General features: G+C 42.0%; 7 protein-coding genes across 8 annotated transcripts; 2 read left to right on the forward strand and 5 right to left on the reverse strand.

The window, feature by feature from the left end:
* Positions 1-13: 13 nt before the first annotated feature.
* LOC145705084 (U3 small nucleolar RNA-associated protein 15 homolog) lies at positions 14-2058 on the reverse strand. Its single transcript, XM_081782540.1, has 8 exons — positions 1795-2058; positions 1387-1747; positions 1254-1344; positions 930-1212; positions 640-885; positions 481-595; positions 207-409; positions 14-169 (listed from the first exon to the last, which is right to left on the reverse strand). Exons 1-8 carry the CDS (start codon positions 2031-2033, stop codon positions 73-75), a joined length of 1635 nt encoding a protein of 544 aa, XP_081638666.1. The 5' UTR covers positions 2034-2058; the 3' UTR covers positions 14-72.
* Positions 2053-3015, reverse strand: LOC145705085 (uncharacterized). Its single transcript, XM_081782541.1, has 3 exons — positions 2567-3015; positions 2265-2526; positions 2053-2222 (listed from the first exon to the last, which is right to left on the reverse strand). The coding sequence occupies exons 1-3, from the start codon at positions 2985-2987 to the stop codon at positions 2075-2077; spliced, it is 831 nt and encodes a 276-aa protein (XP_081638667.1). The 5' UTR covers positions 2988-3015; the 3' UTR covers positions 2053-2074.
* A 5-nt stretch (positions 3016-3020) lies between these two features.
* LOC145701811 (uncharacterized) lies at positions 3021-3818 on the reverse strand. Its single transcript, XM_081779027.1, has 3 exons — positions 3759-3818; positions 3554-3711; positions 3021-3511 (listed from the first exon to the last, which is right to left on the reverse strand). The coding sequence occupies exons 1-3, from the start codon at positions 3816-3818 to the stop codon at positions 3184-3186; spliced, it is 546 nt and encodes a 181-aa protein (XP_081635153.1). The 3' UTR covers positions 3021-3183.
* A 36-nt stretch (positions 3819-3854) lies between these two features.
* LOC145705086 (mitochondrial inner membrane protein Mpv17-like) lies at positions 3855-4557 on the reverse strand. The gene is made up of 3 exons (XM_081782542.1): positions 4469-4557; positions 4153-4417; positions 3855-4109 (listed from the first exon to the last, which is right to left on the reverse strand). Exons 1-3 carry the CDS (start codon positions 4538-4540, stop codon positions 3901-3903), a joined length of 546 nt encoding a protein of 181 aa, XP_081638668.1. The 5' UTR covers positions 4541-4557; the 3' UTR covers positions 3855-3900.
* Positions 4558-4645: 88 nt separating this feature from the next.
* Positions 4646-6264, forward strand: LOC145702656 (uncharacterized). The gene is made up of 3 exons (XM_081779908.1): positions 4646-4804; positions 4848-5096; positions 5134-6264. The coding sequence occupies exons 1-3, from the start codon at positions 4705-4707 to the stop codon at positions 6234-6236; spliced, it is 1452 nt and encodes a 483-aa protein (XP_081636034.1). The 5' UTR covers positions 4646-4704; the 3' UTR covers positions 6237-6264.
* LOC145702672 (ATP-binding cassette sub-family C member 5-like) lies at positions 6255-11002 on the reverse strand. Its single transcript, XM_081779928.1, is given in 9 exon segments — positions 6255-6501; positions 6553-6639; positions 6682-6790; positions 6833-7003; positions 7045-7501; positions 7546-7973; positions 7975-10254; positions 10300-10608; positions 10652-11002. Coding segments are annotated over 9 exon segments (3969 nt in total). The 5' UTR covers positions 10705-11002; the 3' UTR covers positions 6255-6426.
* A 395-nt stretch (positions 11003-11397) lies between these two features.
* LOC145702653 (uncharacterized) lies at positions 11398-14863 on the forward strand. Of its 2 annotated transcripts, none has more exons than XM_081779901.1 (7): positions 11398-11660; positions 11705-13439; positions 13482-13791; positions 13848-14039; positions 14084-14181; positions 14243-14620; positions 14663-14863. In XM_081779901.1, the coding sequence occupies exons 1-7, from the start codon at positions 11417-11419 to the stop codon at positions 14802-14804; spliced, it is 3099 nt and encodes a 1032-aa protein (XP_081636027.1). In that variant the 5' UTR covers positions 11398-11416; the 3' UTR covers positions 14805-14863. The 2 variants fall into 2 exon arrangements, with proteins under 2 accessions (XP_081636027.1, XP_081636028.1); XM_081779902.1 differs by having other exon boundaries at positions 11726-13439.
* Positions 14864-14921: the final 58 nt, after the last annotated feature.

Consider the following 14921-nt stretch of genomic DNA (forward strand, 5'->3'; position numbering starts at 1 on the left):
GATTTTATCGACAAGCGTAATGCGACCCATCACGCGGGTAAACAGCTCCAGAGCCGTGATATAAATTTATGGTCAGGCTTCCATGGATGTTTCAAGGGTGGCTTCATCGAGCACTTCGCTCTTTCTTCTAACGAGGGGCAGTCGGGTGTTTGGCAGTTCTGCCGAGCGGCTAAAAAAAGATGAAATTGAATGTTTTCAAATTGCACCTCGTTAAACTTTCAATCATTCCAATACAGTTGTTACATTCTTTGATCAATCTCAGCTCCTGGTTGACCTTATGATTCAATGCCTTCATTAATTTCAACAGCGTTTCCGATCGCGCCGCTTTCTGTGAGTATAAATCAATCACTTTTTCCAATACAATTATCAACATCGGTTGCCAATTGAGGTCGGTGAGGTATCTTTTTCGGTTTTTAATAATATTTATAAATATTTTCTTCCCCCTTTTTTATTGAACTTTCAAAACCTTTGCCTTCCTAGAAATCTGAGAATGGAAGCTACTTCAGCTTCGCTTCTGCTTGACATAGTTTTTTCGAGAACATTTCGTCGATGGAGCTCTTCAAAGATAGCAACCAACACTTCTGGTCGCTTCCGTCTAAGAATTTGATTGAAATCTTCGGCCTGATATTAGTTGATCACCTGATGTTATAACCGAGACCCATCGAAAGGACTTTCTTGTACTCGAACTGGCGGAACAGCTTGTTATATCTGTTTTCATGCGATTTTCGTTTGTGACTTGTTTCATTATCGATCTTGACAGGGTCCTGGCCGTCATCTTTTCTTTCGACTTTATATGTGTAGGCCTGATCAGCGTTAGGCTTCTTCTGAAAACTACCGCCTTGCTCAAGCTCCTTGTACAAATGTTTTTCGCCTTCCGGGACATTTCTTAATAATACGTTCTCTTCCTTGATTTCAAAATTGATCCTTACTTGATAATATGTTCATTTCTATGCCGGACAAACAGATAACCGCCCGCAGTTCCCGCCGCCAGCGTTCGATCTCCGTTACTCAACGCCATCGAGAGTACAGGAGCATCGAACTCGACTGTAGCCGCACGACTGTAATCATTCATCTCGAAGATGTTCACGCGCTTGTCAAGACCAGCTGTGAGCAGTTTTGTGTGACTGTCGTTGAAGCAAATTGAGCTGACGTTTTTCGTATGATTTGAGATAGTCGTTAAAAGTTTCTTCCTGTGTGTGTCCCATACTTTCACTGGAAATTCAGTTAGACTCTGTTACAAGCAAAAATATTACCAATAGGTCCTCCAGCAGAGACAATAAGCGATAAAGACGGGAATACCGCGACTGATTCGACAAAACTGCCATGATTGAAGGACATCGTAATCTAGGAAATACGGTAATGATTGACGTCATAATTGTCTATTACCTCGTTAGCCCGCATATCAAGCATATTGACCGTATTATCATATCCTCCAGAGCAAAAGATATTCGGATCATTTGGCGCAGCTGCTCCAGCTCGGACGTAATCATTGTGAACCAGCATCTCTGACACTTTATCGCCTCTCGAAACATCCCAAAGCTTCACTTTCCCGTCATCGGCACCAGATACGATGCATTTTCCATCAGCAGTGAATGTCGTCACCTGACAGCAATCGTGGTGAGCGGCGAATTCGCGAAGAGGAGCACGGGCAAGAGTACCCTTATCGAACACACGGACGACTCCTTCCTCAGAGCCGGCGCAAATTAAGTTTCCATCGTTCCTCCAGTTTCCGCTGTAGCACTTCTCGCTAGAAAGATCATCAGTTATTTTCAATCAAAAGAGAGAACGATTTACCGAAATCGAGTGAAAGTTTTTCCGATTTTGGCAGATTGTCTTGAAAATATTCTCATGTGGAATCCAGATGTAACAAGCAGCTCATGAGGCGCATGAGGGTTGAACGATACATGGCTAATATTGTTGTCTTCTTTGACTGTGGTGGGAAATTGAAAACTCCAGTAGGGATCGTTTCTCTCTAGCTGGTCGAATTTCGTTGATCTAACGAGAGACAGCCTCTGGAAACTATTCGAAGCCATTCTATATCGAAATAATTTTGATTGATGAAGCTTATCATCGTTTATTTTTGTGCAGGTGTCGATAAAAGCAGCCACTTTTTTAACTTAGGCCAGTCAGTCCAGTTTTCATGTAGAAACTTTCTGTATTCGGCTATTCTTTCTTCTGATAATCCGTAATCGTTCTTTTCTTTTGAACATTTCTCATTCAAACTAAAATAGGTTTAATAAATCGACCAGTTATTTTTTATTTACTTTTTGTAAAAATCATGAACTTCGTTTTCTGAATGACGCAGAGTGTAATTCGTTTGCCTCAGAATCGCGAGTAAACAAACAAGATGCTGTTCGGTGCCAAATTTAAGAAACTTCAGAGCTTTCGCCCAGAGTTGTGGCTCGTCCATGTGGATACCGACGACATCTATTCCAAATTCTAGAGCCATCTCAGCAGGCAAAGAGTCCAGCACAGCGTTGAAGAGGGAGGTTTTCATTTCGTCATTGCTGCATGTTTTGAAATGATCTAAAACACATGCGAAGGAACAAACTACGTTTGAGTTTACCTTTAAACCGAGCTAACGCGTCGTCGAATCGTTCTAATTTAGCTAAACAAATCGGAATCGCCTCGCTCAGCTCTCTTCTCAATACAGAATTCTGCTTCGTACAAGTTTCATAGCTTTCAAGATACAATTCTAGCGCTTTCTCAATATCATCTTTCATGATGAAAAAGTAATCTCCAGATGACTTCAGCCTCAACGCTTTTCTGTCCAACTCCTGGAAGATATCTTGCTGAACGTATTTGTCCGGGTGATTGAAGCAGTCAACAACTTCTGGGTTCTCTTGTTCGACTTTGCTGAGGAACCACATTTTCTCTCGCTGATTGGGGACATATGATTCTATATCATTTTTACGCACATGTATCTTCTTCGTTTTCTCGACTTTTTCTTCGTCTTCGAATATATCTGGATCGCAGAACAGCTCCATCCTCTTAAAATAAAACCAATCATTAGATTGAAATTAAGAGAATCTATTGAGCAAGAATTTGAAGTTTTCGAAAAGAATGAGGTAACACACTGTAACTGCTCATGTACAAGAATGATTAGCGATTTAATTTAAATAATCTATTTGGTTTTGGGAACTATTAGGAAATAAGGTACACGAAGAGCGAGAGTAGAGAGGTTTAGATCTCTCTGTGCGAAACAAACGACATAAAGATTGTCCAAAAGAAGCCAATCACACGAACGAAAATAACTTGATAAGCCACGGGAATAAGATAAAAGTTAAAGAACTGGACGGGACCCCACACTTGCCAATTCTTGATCAGAATTGTTTGATAATCGGACTCGATTCGCTTCTTGATCTTCACCAATGAACTTCCCTGGAGGGCTTCGTTGGTGCAAAGGAAGAGCGTTAGAGTAACGGGGATGATGAGTAACTGGTCGATGGAGGTTTTCTTGACTACATTAGCCAAGGTTGCTTTCGGCCAAACACGTGAGGCGAACAAAAACCTTCAAATAAACATTAACTTTTTCAATTCAAAAAGAGGCTACCATTTATAGCCTAAAGGCGTCCAAACAAAAGTACTGAAACATGCCATTCTCACTGTACGAACATGATCCTGGTCTTTGAAAAGCGTTTTCCCTTCGACTGCATTCTGGGCGACAGTATCTCCAGCAAGGGCGACCACGGACGCAAAGATCATTTGCGTCTGAAACAAAAATGTCAATTTCCTGAAAAAATCAAACAAAAACTTACCCGTAGTGGCCTTTCTTTTAATTCATGCTGAAACTTCCGTAGAAGAACCCATCTGCCCATCTAAATAGAGTTTCAAAGCGTGAGGAAGGATAAATACAGTTAGTTATATTTGGCAGGTACATACAGTATACAAATGACTGAACTATCTCAGATGCGAGTGCGCCTTCCAGGATACGTAAATATTCCAGAAAAACGCAACAACATTAATATAAATAACTCGATAATTGAGAGGCATAAAGTAAAAGTTGATAAACTGAGTAGGAACCCAAACTTGCCAATTCGCAACAATCATCGAGGTAAAATCACGCTCGATTTTCTTCACACCGCTATCAACGCCTCTTCCATCCAACACTAAAGGAGACAATACGACGCTGGAATTCTATTTTCGCTTTACCTTCATTTATCATCAAGAAGCAACACATCAAAATCGACGAAATAATCAACTGATCTACCACAACCTTCTTTATCATTGATGCCGGACTTGTACCGGGAAAGAGCCGTTCCGCTAGAACCATCCATTTTGAGCAAAGTGGCGCGTAGTAGAAGAATCCGAAACCAGCCATTTTCAAAGTTCTCGCAAAATTGTGCACTTCTGGCTTTTCAAAGACTTGCTGGGCCAGACAATCGCCCAGGGCGCAAAGAGTACCAGCAGTTATGCACTAAAATTTGCTTTAGAATAACTTTCTCCTTACCTATCCTTTCTTCCTTACCTGTGTTAATAAGGGTCGTTTCTGCAGCATCTGGTCATACCTAGCGGCAAGGCGTACTGCAAAGAATCGCATAACAATTTCGTTCCCTTCTATCTAAATGAAAGGTCACTGTTTCGGCGCTTTAATCATATCAAAACGGAACAGAAACAAACAGAGATTGGCTGAAAATGAAGCGTTTGTGGCAATGGTTGCCGAGAAAATGGATCCTATTGGGCACTTTCATCTTCTTGGTCGTTATGTTAGTGAAATCAATGGATGATAAGCATTTCTACAGCCAACAGGGACGAAAATTAACAGTGGCAGTCTTGGTCCCAAAGAAATTAATGGGAGGACCAGGTGAGGGACGATTACTTCGTTTAGAGGTAAATTTTAACCGTAGCAAGCCAGTATAGCTATAATGAATTCTCGATGCGGATGCTTCATCGGCAGTATTATTTGTACAATCTTGAGAAGAAAAATTTCAAATACCCGATCGAGGTTAAATTTTTGATGGAGGGCAAGTCGAACAAATGGCTCGAAGAAGAGGCTGGTCAGTGGGGAGACCTTATTTTTAATGCAAAAGAGAAGAAAATAATTTCGCAAATTAACAAGCTTCTCGACGATGAAACATTCGGTGTTGTAATTTCAGGTAAGAAAAGTATATCGAATGGCTGCATATTTCTTAGATTTGTACTCGTTCGTCACATGGGAAAAGGACTTCATTTCGCAAACAAGCCATTCAATTTGTAGAAATCTTACTACGTGTGGCGCCGCTGGAACCTATATTCCCAATTTGAAAGGATGCTACGGAGAAATGCTCGACTTTGAGCCCAAAAAAGAAACTCCCTTCTTGAGAGAATTCGGCAATTTCACCGAATTCGCGGCGAACTTTGTGAAAAAATCTCCACTGAAGCTACTGCCTGCATACTTTTTAAAAGATGCAGATAGAAGAGTCGAAGCCCCACTACTACTTGAGCCGAAATCGTGTGAAGGAGAGATCGTTGTCATGATCAGCACGAATGGAGAGCGCTTTCGTCGGAGAAATCTTCATCGGTCTTTGAATAGCCTAAATGAAGAGGGCAAGAAGGTTTCGCTTTTCTTTTTTCTCTCCCATGCAGATCAAATTGGAAGGTACAGGCACGAGTCAAGAGCGCTCCAGGACATTTTTGTTGGAAACTTCTCAATGATGGGAATAGATAATTACGATCAACAGCCGAATTATCGCTATCTCACCGGTATTCGTTTCGCCAAAGAAAATTGCCAGAATATGCAGACGTTCATTTTTCACAGCGATGGTTTCTTCCCAAATTACCATGAAATAAGTACGAAAACTGGAAATACCCCATTCATGGCCTGTCTTGGCAGGGTTGAAGAAGACTCGCTCGAGTTGAGGATAAAACAACCATTCACTAAAAACTGGTGGCGATTTGACCAACTACCCTTGGACTACCAGATTCCTCGATATTGTGATAACCAGTACGGTGGTGTCATGGACAAGCTCGCTCTTCATCAACTCGAAAAAACGATGAGCTTGTCAGAGGAGAAGGTCTTTTCTTTCCATAACGGGCATATTTTCTTCACCGGAATAATGCGAGACAAAGCCGGGATATCTCTTACCGACATGCCTTCCCGTGGAGTAGATTTCAACGACGCACTATTTTTGAAAGAACGAAGTTATGGGGACTTCACAGAAGACGATGTGCAGAAAACCTTTAGAAAATCATTTGGCAAAGAGGTCTTAGAAAACGAACTGAAGAAAATCCAATCAAAAATGAAAGAAATAAAATGACTGATGTTTAAATAAATATGTATTTAGTGTTTTCATGGCTCAAGGTAAAAGTGGAGAAGTGATTGGCAAGAGCATTGAATAGAAATTACTATTTAGGAAACGTTAGCTAGAAACATAATGAACAGAAGTGACAGAACGTAATAACAATAAATGAACAAGTTTGTGAATTTTTGGAATGGTGAACTTTGATCTACGCATTGACCATCGAGTAGTAAATGCCGTTTTCGTTTTCGAGGAGTTTAGCGGGAGTATCGAACTCGGCAACCTAAGTAAAAATAAAACTTATAACACATGGACTTGAAAAATGACTTTTTACCTCTCCGTCGTCAAGGACTAGAATCCTATCATAATCTTCAATAGTATTCAGTCGATGGGCGATTGTAACGACTGTTGTGTTTTTAAACTAATAACAAAATTTAATTAACTTTCTAGTTAAAACTGAAACCTCTTGGCGAAGAACTTTTTGAATGTTCGCATCATAATCTCCATCAACAGATGCGGTCGCTTCATCTAACAGTAGGATATTTGTTTTTCTGACCATAGCGCGGGCCATACTAAGAGTATTTTTCAACTGATGAATCTAAGCCGACTTTTACCAGAAAAGTTGTCGCTCGCCAACGGACAAATTAGTTCCGCCCCGTTCAAGAGTGCCTTCAAGCCCTCCTAGCTTTTCGATTTTCGCGGCCAAGCCGCATGTTTTCAGAGCATCAATGCATTGTTCGTCCGTGTTTTTGTTCTCCGGATCCATGTTAAACCGGATAGTGCCACTAGAAGACTTGTTATATACGAAAAACTATGAAAAGGTAACCCAAAGAGAGTGGGATCTTGAGGGATGAGTGCTAGCGATTTTCGAAGCTCTTGCAAGGTAGCATTTTTCGTTGATCGACCATTGATGATCACATCTCCTTCCGTTGCATCCGAAAGATGGAACAAGACAGTAAATAGCGAGCTCTTTCCGCTCCCAGTTCTTCCTACAACACCAACATGCTCTCCTTTGCTAATGACGATGTTCAGATTTCGGAGGACTCGAGGCAGTTCCTTTCGATATCGGAGGGACACGTCCTTGAAAATGAGGGAAGAGGGAGAAATTTCGTCGGACTTGGGATTGACAGGAGCGTCCGACTCTTCCAGAGGTAGATTCTTGGTATAGTGGAGGATGGAAGATACGGAAGCAAATCGCGAATGGGACTCGACGAGAATTCGGAAGGTCATTTGGAAGAGAGCGGAAATCTGAAGTGTCAGCGCCAGTATGGAACCAGCAATATCTGAAACGAGCGTGAGCATGTTTTTCTGTATAAATGCGTTTTACCTGGAGTGATGTCCGTATCAGGGTAGCTTGCTGAGTATATCAGAAAAATTCCGACCGATGATGTGAGGAAAACGGAAATCATGTCGCATCTTGTTGTGAACCAGCGACAAGAGCAGTAGAAAAGATAGAAGAAGAGCGAATTACGATCGTGTAATTTGTAGAACTTCAAAACCACATCAATTTCTCGCTTGAAAACTCGAATGATAGGCAAGCCGGAGATGATGGAGATTGTATGGTTGTACCACGGGCTGCGAGTTAGAAGATCTTGCCGTTTGAAATAATCCATCGCGGGCCATCCGTATCGACAGAGAATTATACCGAAGAAAATAGCGACTGCGAAAGAAATAACGAAGTAAGGCAATGAGATCGAGACGAAAAACACAATGAAGATCAGGATTATTCCAGAGATGAAGAAATTATCGATGAGGAGGGGAATATACCGTATATATTATATACGTCTCGACTTCTTCGGCATCTTTGCTTAGGCGCGCCATGATTTCGCCCTTTGGAGTGACATCGTAGAAGCGCTGTTTTGTTTCAAGAAGTTTTGATACGAGCGACATGATAAGCTCGTCAACGATTCTTTTGACCATCAGAGAAAAGTTAACGGATTTTGCGATTGTGCCGACAACAACGCCTACACCAGCTACCAGAAATCCGTACATGTAGAAGTTGTTGCTGTGCCAGAAAGATTCTTTTGTTATTCCTTCAAATGGAAGGTCTCCACGAAGAAAAGACATCCAAAGGCCCATCCAGAAGATGATTCCTTGAACAAAGCCGACGATAATAAATTGCAGCAGAACATAAGAACTGAATAATAAGAGTCCGGAACCTTTCATAATTACGTGGCTGTAAGTAGAAAGCGTCGCTGAAGGTCGAATCTCTTTCATCTTGTCTTTTTTTGACTTTAGGAGTGCGTCGCCTTCCTTTGGATCATCAGTAGAGGGCTCTTCTGAAATCGGGTCGATAATCTTCCGGATTCTTGCTGTATTTTCTTCCGCAGTTTCGTACATTTTGATCCTTCGCCGTTCTTCAGTCCGGCCAGTTTTCACGTCGCTCTGGAAATCTGAGTAGCCTCTTTCTCCAATAAAACGTTTAAACCTTTGTCCAATATCGGTAGATTCGGTGAGGACTGATTCTGGTGTGCCTGATTCAATAACTCGACCATTTTCCATGTGGTAGATTCGATCTGCGCCAGAAATGAAGATCAACTGATGAGTAGAGATCAAAACAGAAATGCTCTGTGCTCGAAGAAGCCCTTGAATCGCACTGTGCCAGATTAGCTTTGCGACGTGCCGATCGACAGCTGAAAGGGGATCATCAAGTATAACTAGCGCGGGTTTTCTGTAAATAGCACGCGCAAGTCCGATTCTAGCTCGCTGACCGCCTGACAATGCGATTCCTTCTTGTCCAACAGACGTTTGATCACTCTGATCAAATTGGTCAAAGTCGGGAAGAAGTCCACACGCCTCGGTTACTTTATTATACCAATCTAGATCGAACTCAACGCCAAAGAGGATATTTTCGCGAACAGTGCCAGCCATGAGCCAGGGCTCTTGCGGCGCGAATGAGATGTCATTTGTCATTCTTACAGTTCCACATCGAAGGAACATCTGATTGGTAAGAGCCCCAAAGACAGAAGTCTTTCCGCAGCCGACTGATCCAGTCAGACAAACGACCTCACCACGCTTCACGAATAAATCGATGCCAGTAAGACAGTCCGATCCTTCAGAGTTCCAAGCCAAAGTCGCATCTCTGAACTCAGCTACGTTTTCTTCTTTGTTGCCGCTGATCTGCACGTAGGGAATGAGCTCTTCTGATTCCAAAAAGGCTGAGCAGTTCGTTATCGCTGCTTTGAGATTTGAAACGGCGGCTAAGCCCAATGGAACAAGGCGAAGCAAGGCCGCGACAGCGTTCCACATTGAAATCATCAAAAACACCCGAGCAGGCGATGGCATCTCCATCTCGAGGTAGTACATAGAGCTAAATGTCGCAATTGTAGCCAGAGAAGCGATGATCGTGTTGATTCCAAAGAGGATGACGACAGAAGCGTTCATCTTGAAATAGGCAGTTGCTTCGACCTTTCGCGCAGACTTGACTCTTTTCAAGAAGCTATCTTCCCAGGCAAACATCTTCAGCAATCGGATGGAAGCGAGGATTTCTGATAAAAGCTCGATTCGATTTCCTGAAGCGGCTGATCCTTCCTCGCGGTATTTGACCATGAGTTTTCCAGCAAACAGGAACATAGGGATGGAAAATGTAATAATGCCATTTCCGATAAGAGAGGGCCACCCAATAACGATGTAGCCGATAACGTAGCAGAGAATAATTCCTAGAAGCGGACAAACAGCCGAGCCAATGGCTCTAGAACTGTCTACCAGACGATCGCCATCTGCAGAGACGATGTTGAGCACCTCTCCAGATTTTGCACCTTTGCCCCCTTTCAGTCGAAGTACTTTGTTGATGATTAATCCGTTGATGCCAGCTCGCATTCGCTGGCCGATTCGGAAGGCGGCGGAGAAGATGGACGTGTAGCACATGCAGCGGAAGAAATCGAATGCAAAAAGTAGAAGAGCAAGCAAGAGACCGTGATAGAAGGTCGGACGATCGGAGAAATTGAAAATGTCGTCCTCGGGCGAGGGGTCAGTAAAGTTTGAAGAGGTATTGTTATCGGACACATCATCAGACAGGATCGGAACCTGAGCAGCTCTGGAAAAAAGGTGTTATTGTCGAAGGAATAATAAAGGAGCTTACTTTAAATACGCGACAAAGAGAGGAAGTATAACACAAGACATTCCAAAGAGGGACAAAACCCAAAACATATACGCAGCAAAATATGCGACTACCAATCCTCTGACAGATTTGATTAACGCCTTGCCAAGAGTGGGCTCTTTCGCAGTACAGGCATTCATGTGCTCGAAGCAGTGTGTAACGGATTCTCGCTCGGAGAGAAACGGGATCATTGAATCGTCCTTTCTCTTCAGCCCAAACACCACCGGGCTCAGCCAGTTGAAGAAAACGTAGTTGAAGAAACCTGCGTTGTCCACTGGCGCCGCATCCTTGCTAGAGAAATTCGAATAAAAATATTTCATTAATATTAACTTACTCTTTATGGCATCGTATCGGAATCAAGTTCCTTGCACCAGGTCGATGCTTCATCTCTCGCTAGAATTTTCTGTAAGCGGTCTTGCTAAATCTCCATTTATTCTCGATTGAAAGCGCCGTCAGAAAAGGTAAAGAATAATAAAACGATAATATGAATTGAATTTACGATCCGTTCAAATTCATCATTGTCTTTTCTCTGAAAAAGTAAAATTTGAGTTTGGCCCAATTTACGCCCTCGAGCATTTTTGGCATTGTATGAAAAGATAAAATTATTTTCTCTTCATTCATTTCGTGAGTCATTCCTGTCTTACTCATTTCTCCAATCGTGACTAAAGAAAGAAAAAAAGGGAAATTGCAGATTTAAGATCTCAGAAACGTTCCACTACAGTAATTTCAGAGGGCCAATCAGATGAGAGAAAGAATTTTTAGAGCGCGCCACCCATCGATTTATCCCTATTTCTCGTGTGTGGTCCTTGATTTCTCAGAAAATGTCGTTAAAATCTCATTTATCTGCATAAATAACTTAATATTTTATTAAAAAAGACCCTTACCTGCTATCGCGTTATTGTATTTTTCGGAATAGAGCAATCGCAATTGCTGAAGCAGACGAAATTCTATCCAGCTGGATGTTTTTCGAAGATGGTTTTTTCGACAATACCCAAATTTGGCTATTTATAAGCTCGAATCATTATTACTAGTTGTTGTGGACTGTGACAGCAGTTGACCTCAAACAACACTGAAAAAAGAGTTTTAAGATTGAATCGAAATGGCAAGTTTTGGAACGTCTGGTAGTCTCGATTTGAAGGCTCACAAGATCGAGAAAATGGTCGATCCGGATGAGCCAGATCGAGAAAAAGAACTGGAGGAAAAACTGAAGGAAAATGAGCTAAAAGATAAAGCTTGGAGCTCAACAAAGAACCTCGACAAAGTCAAATACAGGCCTCGATGTGGAAAACCGATTGGACTGAAGTGGTATGGCGATGGGAAGAAAGATGACTCGGATGCTTTCGGTAGGAGAAAGAATTTCTTCCATGACTTCAAATTTTACATATAGTCTATATGATATATGATATAGACAATCTTTACGATGACAAGGATTGGTTGCCAGTAGAAGAAGAAGATGATCGACTGGGAAAAGGATCAGACAAATACAGTATAAAGACAGTCAGTGTTACAGTCTCCACCGGTCAAAACTCCTCCCGTCAAGCCATGATTCCAGATAATCAAGTGAAACTAACACCTGGCTTTGATTTCATGTATGAATCGCCACTTCTCCGCGATTTCGCTCTGGACCCAAATTCTGATCGTCGAGTTGCCAAAGATTTTCTGCGAGTAAGCTTCGATCGAAATACACCCGACTCCGTTGTAGGCAAGATTCTCAAAGATGGTTTCTACTGTCACGACCCGCACAATCAGAAAAACAAGAAAGATGCTCTCTGTTTATACCGCTTCTTTGCATACACGCCCTCACAAGTCAGAAATCGAGGGTGCATCATGATCAACTACGATGCAGACTTCTGGGGCTCAGATAAGCTCGTTGATGTTGGGGACTACCGAAGATTGAAGAAAGAATTTGATGATTTGGAGAAAATACACGTGAAGGTTGACAAAGCTGAAGTGAGATACAGTCTTGTGAAAAGAGCGATTCCTTATGTTTGGAACTACTTTGGGAACTTTGATAAGATCAAAATTGTGTCTAAGTATGCTGCTCGAATTGGTCTTCTAATGTCGCCAACTCAGGCGACCATCTTTGTCCCAGATACAAAATGGGCCAGAGAAAGAGACATTGTTTGGGGCCCAGAAAAAGATCGAAAGAAGTATGAATTTACTGATGGTTGCGGACGAATGTCGACTCGTGTTGCTCAAATGTTTCGTGACAAGCTCAATCTCAAGCATTTGTATAAACATCAAGGAGCATACGGAGTACCATCTGTCATCCAGTTCCGAATGATGGGCTGCAAAGGCATCTTCGTCCATGATCCGACACTTGATGCTGCCAACCAGCCCTGGGTCATGATCCGGGACTCGCAGTGGAAATTCGATTGGAACATGGACACGGTCAAGTTCTTGGAACGAGATAAAGATGGGAATCCAGGGCGCGCAATGGGTGTTTGCTCTAACGGATTATCAAGGCCTTTTTCTTTTGGAAAACTGAATGAGCAGTTCGTGGTTTTGCTCGATTCTCTTGGGCTCGCGGACAATACATTCTTGGACATCCAAAAAGATCATTTCGAAAGGCTCAAACGATGTATGGACGACAGAATTGCAGCGTTTGAAATTCTCTCTTCTCAAAACCGCATGGCTGAAGCTGATCTTCTCCAAGAGACCGATGAAAACTCACCGTACCCACCAGAAGTTATCAACACCTTGAAGCGCTTCCGCAAGCCAGTTGTTGAACTGCCATCCAGCAACCCAAACGAAAGAGAGGAAAAGAACATCAAAAATGCAGCTTTTTACATCCCTATTTCGAAATCGAGAAACGTATACGGAGTCGCGGATATTTCAGGCAAACTCAAAAAAGGGCAATGTTTCGTTCAAGTCACTGACTACGTCGAAGAGTTTGATGAAACAAAGGGGACAACAAGGAGAGTGACAAAAATGGTACCGTTGGACAACGGCGCTCGAGTACTTGTCAACAAATGCCCAACCTATCATCCTGGAGATTTCAGAGTTCTGGAGAACACGCACATTCCGGAACTGATGCACCTCTGCGATGTTATTGTTTTCCCTGTGGCAGGTCGACACAATCCTGATTTTAAGCGGCCACATCCTCATGAGATGCACGAAAGGTACTTTTATTCCTCGGTTTTATATTAATGAGTGTTCAAAAGTGATTTGGATGGAGATGAATACTTCGTCAGTTGGGACGACCGACTGATCCCCGAAAAGACAGACAAGCCTTTCCCGTGCCCAGACAAAACAAAAGGTGCAAACCAAAAGGAAGAGATCACAGTCCAAGATCTGATCCGTGAATTCACCGCTTCAGAGCACTTAGTTGGAAGGATCAATAATCTGTTCATCGACTGGGCGAAATTATCCGGAGCTAAATCAGACGAATGCAAGCAACTTGCGAAACTTTTCAATCAAGCTGTTGATACTGCAAAGCATGGTGGCAAAGTTGAAATATCATCGCACTTGACGGTAACTCTAGCGGCTAGAGTCAGCCTAACCTATCTTGGTTTACAAAGTTTTTTTAGTCTGTTAAAGATAGAGATGGACAAAAGGTTCGCTTGCATGCAAAAATGGTTGCGCAAACGAAAAAACAACCATTCAAAGCCTCCGCCGATTACCTCATCAGATACAAAGGACTCAACAATACTCTCTGGCCATTAGCTCAGAAGCCATTTTTTTATTTCATTGATATTAGCCTCTGCGATTCGGATTCAATGGTAGGCTTAATTTTAGAAATTAAAAAAATTAATATTGGTGTTAGATGAATTTTCACTGCATGCTGAAGTATGGCGTCTGGACTGATCCCTACGAAAGAAATGTGACGAAGATTTCAGAGGCTTTCAACGCAACTCAGCGCCCAGGATCGGATAAAAAATCTCAATTCTTCTTTAACAAATTACTTTTTCAATATCCAAAGAAAAGGGGCGATGGTACCGAACAATTCCATATTAAATGAGCGCGGCACAATTTATCTGATTGCCTACAGGGTCAAGAATAAGAAGAAATTCGCACAGGGTGTCGCACAAGTTATAGACAGAATCGGCATGTGGGAATACACATGGACGCCGTTTAAATACAGCGAACCAGGAATGATTCCTGTTCAATGGCTCTTCTGTAAAGACTTCGAAATTCCTGATTTGCCGATGTTTGGACACGAAGGAAAGAATTCGCTTCTTGACCTCGATCACACTGATCCAATTCCTCAAAATATCGGCATGAAGCTTTTTGACAAATTCAAGAGAGGAAAGAACGCTGATCCGATGAGAAGGAAGTTAGGCGATAAATTATACGGGAAAATGTAAGAAAGAACTTTTTGATCATTTTTAAATCGGTATCTTAGAAGCTATAAAGAAACACTCGTACAAACCAGTTATTTGGACAAGAAATGGGCCGAGAATGAAAAAAATCTCCAAGAGAAAATCAAGAACAGCACAAAATTCTACGAAACCAATCAAAATACAAAATCTCGGAATCGGAAGTAGACTGCCAGAAAGACAAACTTTCACTAACATGATCATTCACTAATAAAGGATAAAGTCATTCACAGAAATTTATATCATTCATTTCTGCAATCGCTACCTAGAAAAACTCAAACTCGG

The sequence above is a fragment of the Oikopleura dioica genome, chromosome PAR (genome assembly GCF_907165135.1).
Source record: "Oikopleura dioica chromosome PAR, OKI2018_I68_1.0, whole genome shotgun sequence".
Taxonomy (NCBI): Eukaryota; Metazoa; Chordata; class Appendicularia; order Copelata; family Oikopleuridae; genus Oikopleura; species Oikopleura dioica.

Bases quoted from the DNA above. Each gene is read 5' to 3' on its own strand.
- LOC145705084 (XM_081782540.1), bottom strand. From the start codon at position 2,033: ATGGCTTCGAATAGTTTCCAGAGGCTGTCTCTCGTTAGATCAACGAAA. The intron at 1,345-1,386 runs GTAATAGACAAT...CGTATTTCCTAG, and splicing joins TTGATATGCGGGCTAACGAG to ATTACGATGTCCTTCAATCA. The intron at 170-206 runs GTGCAATTTGAA...ATCTTTTTTTAG, and splicing joins ATGATTGAAAGTTTAACGAG to CCGCTCGGCAGAACTGCCAA.
- LOC145705085 (XM_081782541.1), bottom strand. From the start codon at position 2,987: ATGGAGCTGTTCTGCGATCCAGATATATTCGAAGACGAAGAAAAAGTC. The intron at 2,527-2,566 runs GTAAACTCAAAC...CATGTGTTTTAG, and splicing joins CGCGTTAGCTCGGTTTAAAG to ATCATTTCAAAACATGCAGC. The intron at 2,223-2,264 runs GTAAATAAAAAA...AACCTATTTTAG, and splicing joins GTTCATGATTTTTACAAAAA to TTTGAATGAGAAATGTTCAA.
- LOC145701811 (XM_081779027.1), bottom strand. From the start codon at position 3,818: ATGGGCAGATGGGTTCTTCTACGGAAGTTTCAGCATGAATTAAAAGAA. The intron at 3,712-3,758 runs GTAAGTTTTTGT...TTTTTGTTTCAG, and splicing joins TAAAAGAAAGGCCACTACGG to ACGCAAATGATCTTTGCGTC. The intron at 3,512-3,553 runs GTAGCCTCTTTT...GTTTATTTGAAG, and splicing joins ACGCCTTTAGGCTATAAATG to GTTTTTGTTCGCCTCACGTG.
- LOC145705086 (XM_081782542.1), bottom strand. From the start codon at position 4,540: ATGCGATTCTTTGCAGTACGCCTTGCCGCTAGGTATGACCAGATGCTG. The intron at 4,418-4,468 runs GTAAGGAAGAAA...AGCAAATTTTAG, and splicing joins AACGACCCTTATTAACACAG to TGCATAACTGCTGGTACTCT. The intron at 4,110-4,152 runs GTAAAGCGAAAA...TGTCTCCTTTAG, and splicing joins CTTCTTGATGATAAATGAAG to TGTTGGATGGAAGAGGCGTT.
- LOC145702656 (XM_081779908.1), top strand. From the start codon at position 4,705: ATGTTAGTGAAATCAATGGATGATAAGCATTTCTACAGCCAACAGGGA. The intron at 4,805-4,847 runs GTGAGGGACGAT...TTTTAACCGTAG, and splicing joins GAAATTAATGGGAGGACCAG to CAAGCCAGTATAGCTATAAT. The intron at 5,097-5,133 runs GTAAGAAAAGTA...CATATTTCTTAG, and splicing joins ATTCGGTGTTGTAATTTCAG to ATTTGTACTCGTTCGTCACA.
- LOC145702653 (XM_081779901.1), top strand. From the start codon at position 11,417: ATGGCAAGTTTTGGAACGTCTGGTAGTCTCGATTTGAAGGCTCACAAG. The intron at 11,661-11,704 runs GTAGGAGAAAGA...TTTTACATATAG, and splicing joins AGATGACTCGGATGCTTTCG to TCTATATGATATATGATATA. The intron at 13,792-13,847 runs GTAACTCTAGCG...AAGTTTTTTTAG, and splicing joins AAATATCATCGCACTTGACG to TCTGTTAAAGATAGAGATGG.